General features: G+C 43.1%; 1 protein-coding gene across 1 annotated transcript in view; it reads right to left on the reverse strand.

Moving 5' to 3' along the window:
• The window catches only part of LOC124616457 (thrombospondin type-1 domain-containing protein 4-like), a 132,724-nt gene extending 126,944 nt beyond the window's left edge, over positions 1-5,780 (reverse strand). Inside the window, exons 1-2 of the mRNA XM_047144766.1 lie at positions 5,761-5,780; positions 4,947-5,013 (exon numbers count right to left, since the gene is read on the reverse strand). Of these exons, the coding sequence (XP_047000722.1) occupies positions 4,947-5,013; positions 5,761-5,780 (87 nt within the window). The remainder of the gene's footprint in view (positions 1-4,946; positions 5,014-5,760) is intronic.
• Positions 5,781-6,000: the final 220 nt, after the last annotated feature.

Genomic DNA, 6,000 nt, shown 5'->3' on the forward strand with positions numbered 1-6,000 from the left:
AATGACGCGGTATAATACCCAGACGAATTTCAATCACTTTGACGTAGGATGTTTACGCATCATGTTTTAAATCAACAGAGCGCCTATTGGCCCGTTTGGGTGTGGTCTTGAGACGTGTTCGGATACCTAATGGTAAGGTGACCGTTCCGGATTAGCGGGAAATCTTAATTTGAGTCGCAGTACAGCACAATTTCTCATTGTCGTCATTCCATTAGGCATTCCATTAGCTATTCCATAGCGGCTGTCGTCGCCGCAGTGTCTGTGAACATTGCATCATACTTCTGAACAACAAAGGCACTGTAATATCATATATATTTAAAAAGGAGCACTTTTCTAAGCGTTTTGTCGTTTACTAGCTTAAACCGAAATAGTAAAGTAATTAGACTTCTGAAGCTGTTCTACAAAAGGGGAACTCCATTCTCTAAAGAATCGGAGCTTTACTATTTGGTCTCGAAAATGCATACCTTAAGGCTCGATGCACACAATCGAGTGACAGACGCGCATGCTCGCATCGAAATCGCGGCATCAGAAATCGTTTCAGTGCAAACACGGCTGCTATAGCGGTAATCGTGCAGCAGTACAGTACTAGATAGAAATCAAGTCAGTATTCACGTAGGCAGGAGAAAGCAGGTAGTATTTGTTCATTTCCTTTAAGAATATATTAATCAACGCAACAGGAGGTTTTGGACTCAATGGTTACTTCACGGCTGCTGAAAATAGCGTTTATGGGTTTAAGAGAAGACGAAGGTAAATTCTTAATTTTTGAATGAACATATTGTCGTTTGATGAATTGTCAGTAAAACAATAGCTGCAGCGTGAACTGTTCATCGCTTCCTGATGTCTGGGCAGTGGCTGCACTCTAATTAATCTCTATTATCAATACAGAATCGGCCACACAACACTGTATAAAATTCTACGGGAAGTTTGTAAATCTGTGTGACTTGCATGCATAACGGATACAGAATGTCACAAAATAAAGCTGGCCAAAAATGCACTGTGGTTGAACCGCGTGATATCTAATGTGGACAATGAAATCTGTTCACCTTATGGAGGATGTTCACTAATAGTAAAAGAAATATCTTCGCGATTAGTTCATTAGCGACGCTGACAAAGTACTGTCGAAAGACAAATGTATCTCTATCTGTATCAATAACAATAGTCAGCAGTGAATCAGTTTATTCCAGAACGTGAAACATCATTCGAATTTGCTGGATTTTACGTAGACGCACTTTTTTCTTCGGAAAATTGCCCCCAAAATTCAAGTGCGTCTTATGCTCGAAATTAATATAAAAATGTCCAGTGTATGATTCAAAACACCCGCCAGTCTTAAAAATGGCCATATATTCGATGCTGCAGGGGGAAACCTATCCCTATTAGGCAACATTGGATTCAACTGGCAGCAGCAGTGCACCGTTGCGACGAACATGGGTTGCCTCTCTCTCCCGCCCTGCCGTCACAAACCCAGAACACAGTCTAGCCAATGGTGCGCCAACTGCAGTCCGTGGTGCTAGAGAACTTGAAATGAAAGTGATTTCCCTTATCGGTAACAGCACAATATTTTTGTCAGTAGCTAGTTTCTTAAAGGAAAAAAATTAAAGGTATGATGTGGGCTATAAATTGAAAGTAATAACATGCGCAGAAGAACATGGACACAGAGCAGCTGAGCGGCATTTCGGCCGTCCACCAACAGAAAAAAGTCATTCGAGGTTGGCGGGCTAGTATATAAGAACCAAAAAAAGTGAGGAAGAGTAAATGTGCAAGTTGTGTATTGAATACAAAATGGCCCAAACTAGAAGGTGACATACTGGAATGGATTGAAGGACACCTTCAGAATGGCATCGGAATTAATACAAAAACGATTCAAATACAAGCTCGTAAGCTAGCGCTGCGGTGGAACTAACAGACTTTGAGGGTGGAGTTGGTTGGTGCTATAGCCTCATGAAGCGTCATGGACTTAGCATGCGAACCAAAACCAAAATATCTCAGAAAATGCCACAAAAGTATGAGGAGAAAATACAATCTTTCCATCGTTTTATTTCTCAACATCGAAAGGAAACCAGAGTGGAACTAAGGCAAAGAGAGAATATTGCTTTGTAGTCCAACAATACAAATGGTAAAATGTTATCTTAAAACGGGCTTGAAAATTAAGGTGTACCTTATAGCACGACCGAGCGAGGTGGCGCAGTGGTTAGCACACTGGACTCGCATTCGGGAGGACGACGGTTCAATCCCGTCTCCGGCCATCCTGATTTAGGTTTTCCGTGATTTCCCTAAATCGCTTCAGGCAAATGCCGGGATGGTTCCTTTGAAAGGGCACGGCCGATTTCCTTCCCTATCCTTCCCTCACCCGAGCTTGCGCTCCGTCTCTAATGACCTCGTTGTCGACGGGACGTTAAACGCTAATATCCTCCTCCTCCTTATAGCATGTAGTGTCTTATAGGCCATAAAGTACAGTATATGACTTTTGAAATGTGTACAATTATGGCTGCAGTGCAATAAAGCATTCAACCGGTCTCGGTACAGAATTTATATTAAACTGTTATTGTTCACTGAAGGTGACAGGGCTATCGCCAGAGCGCAAAGCATTCGCTGCTTAGCTGTAATTCAAGTTTTAAATGGCTACATCCGAGCAGAAACGCCACCGCTAGAACAGAAACAAATAATTTAACAGTAATGTTTACCTATACCATCTCTCTCCTGATTCGGTTTCGCAGCAAAACATATATTTTTGCGTATTTTTTTACCCTTTAATGAAAAATTCCGCGTCGAAATCGGCTGCATCCACGGCAGGCTGGCGTCAAGCTGTTGGTTCGCCTGCAACGGTTGCTGCTTCGCGGCGATATCGCTGCAGAGGAGCGGTAGCTTGCAGGTTACAGCTGTAGTGTGCGCCGTTCCATTGTTTGACACGCAATGATGAAACGCGGAAGAAAACGACGCTGCGAACTCGCTATGTGCATACAGCGTAAGAGCTACGAACACTTCTTCAACAGAAGAGATGAGTTTCACAGTTTCGAAGATGAACATGGGCTCATGCCTCGTAAGGTATCCATTTTACAGCCCATGTCCAGCAGACATTTTTGCTTCGTAACACTTCTTCCACTTCATTAGGCCGTCTGGTACAGGAACCGTATGTAGAATATCTGAATTTAAAACAGCCTTGGTTGTAGACCACTCTTTTATTAACAACGTGTTTCGCGATCATGTACGTCTATGTAGACACTTCTCAAGTCACCTTACGGTGCGTTGCGGAGGGTATCCTGTACCACTACTAGTCATTTCCTTTCCTGTTCGCCGTCCGGTGTGGCCGTGCGGTTTTAGGCGCTTCAGTCTGGAACCGCGTGACCGATACGGTCGCAGGTTCGAGTCCTGCCCCGGGCATGGATGTGTGTGATGTCCTTAGGTTAGTCAGGTTTAATCAGTTCTAAGTTCTAGGCGACTGATGACCTCAGAAGGTGAGTCGCATAGTGCTCAGAGCCATTTGAACCATTTTGAACCATTCCTGTTCCACTGGTAAATAGAGCGAGGGCAAACGACTGTCTCCATGCCTCCGTATGATCCCTAATTCCTCTTATCTGACCGAGCGAGGTGGCGCAGTGGTTAGACACTGGACTCGCATTCGGGAGGACGACGGTTCAATCCCGTGTCCGGCCATCCTGATTTAGGTTTTCCGTGATTTTCCTAAATCACTCCAGGCAAATGCCGGGATGGTTCCTCTGAAAGGGCACGGCCGACTTCCTTCCCCATCCTTTCCTAATCCGATGAGACCGATGACCACGCTGTCTGGTCTCCTTCCCCAAATAACCAACCAACCAACCAACCAATCCTCTTATCTTATCTTCGTAGTCCTTACACGCAATGTATGTTGGCGGCATTAGAATCGTTCGGCAGTCAGCTTCAGATGCTGGTTCTCTGAATTTTCTCAGTAGTGTTTTTCGAAAAGAACGTCGCCTTCCCTTTAGGAATCCCCATTTGCGTTCCTAAAGCATCTCCGTAATATTGACGTGTTGTTCTAACCTATCGGTAACAAATCTAGTAGACCGCCACTGAATTGCTTCGATGTCTTCCTTCAGTCCAACCTGGTACGGATCCCAAACACTTGAGCAGTACTCAGGAATAGGTCGCACCATCGTCCTAAATGCGGTTTCCTTTACCGGTGTATACTCATCCTAAACTTCTCTCAACAAAGCGAAGTCGACCATTCGCCTTCCCTACCACAGTTCTCACATGCTCATTCCATTTCATATCGCTTTGCAACGTTATGCTCTAATATTTAAACGACTGACTGTGTCAAGCAAGATACTATTAGACCCTAATACTGTATCCGAACATTACAGGTTTGATATTCCTGCTCATCCGCATGAACTTACAGTTTTGCCTTCGTGGGGCATCTGCAGATTGTCTTAAAATTTTCCTTTTACAACAAATTGAAAATAATAAAGCGGCTCTGTGGTAGACTGAAGCACGGCTCGAACAAATGAGCTCGCGTGTGTCAACCTAGAATAGAGCCTTTCTACGGTTCTTAAAATGTTGGAAAAGGCGAAGGTCTGGGCGAATCCATTTGATTCGACGCGAGCTTCCGTCTACCACAGAGCCGTTTTATTATTTTTAATATGTTGTAAAAGGAAAATTTTAAGATGATCGGAAGCTACCCCGAGACGGCGAAATGCTTTGTTAGTAAAAGAATAAGCTGTAACCAAGACTGTTTTTAATTCAAGTATTTTTTGCTTCGAATGATCATTCTTGTCATATCCGGAGAATACTGACAATTTCTCTTGGGACACCCGGTATATGTATCTAACTTGCAGGTCTAAAACATAGTTTCAAGTTGAACCATCCTCTTGTATCTCCTTAGTTAAAAAGTGAACCATTTCACTCAGAGGGACAATACATACAAGATGATACGCTTACAGCCAATATAATGTCTACTGAGAACTGACTGAACTTACCTGCAGCGGATACTTGCTGGCAGTCTTGCCATAGGAGACCATCAGCACACTGGCCGCCATCAGCAACCTGCAAAGAGACACAGATCACATTAGACAGCTGCACGTACACATTCCAGTAGCGCATATATCCATATTATAGAGTGTTAGCTCCACTATCACGTCGCACGCCTGTATGCTTCTCCTCAGGGCTTGGTGAAGGAGTTTGACTTGGTAATCTTAATATTGATAACTAAATGAAAAACAATGCAGTTAGTGATGGATGAAGTTATTGGCTCACATGGCGACTTACTCATTCAGGGCGAGGAAAATCTCCTTTCCACTACTATTATGTTACACTAAAAAGCGTAATGTAACAATAACTGTCATCATCAATAGCAGCGTCAGCAGCAGTTGCGGCCACAATCTGACTTCCTTCAGACGTCTTTCGCACTGCAGCGATACACATTCGTGTTTCTCCAGCATACTCTCTAATATCACATGCTCACTAAACGTTAGCTCCTCAACTCGGTCTTTTCTTAGATCTTGGAATTATTCGAGATCATTGAATGCTTCTAGCATTAATCCCTTTGCCGCCTCATTTTGCGTTAGTTCAGTTTTTGTATTCCAACTAGGCTTCGCCTACATACGTGTTGCGCTCTTTCCTTTCGTAGCAACCTCCTGAGTATTTTACTACTATGGGTCTTTCCTATCCCTAACAACCTTGCTCGGCGCATACTAGTCTTTGGCGTATTGAGCTATCATTTTGATTTGATTCAATAAATTATTTCTTTTATATATCTGCCATTTAATCTCTCGAGGAACACATCCTACTTACATCCGTGCCATTACAGTCATGATTAAGTCTTTCACTCCAGTCTCTTATATTTGTTTCCCGTTGTTCCCAGCGATTCCAAACAAGTACCTGATAACTCAACCACTCTACATTTGGATTGATTTTTGGAGTAATGTACAAGCCTCATTGCTGTTCGTCGACTGCTGATACACAATGATTTTATGTTTATACCATTTAAGGCACACCAGAAGCTTAATTTTGCAAACGCTGTGTTGTTAAATA

Source organism: Schistocerca americana, chromosome 5 (genome assembly GCF_021461395.2).
Source record: "Schistocerca americana isolate TAMUIC-IGC-003095 chromosome 5, iqSchAmer2.1, whole genome shotgun sequence".
Lineage (NCBI taxonomy): Eukaryota > Metazoa > Arthropoda > Insecta > Orthoptera > Acrididae > Schistocerca > Schistocerca americana.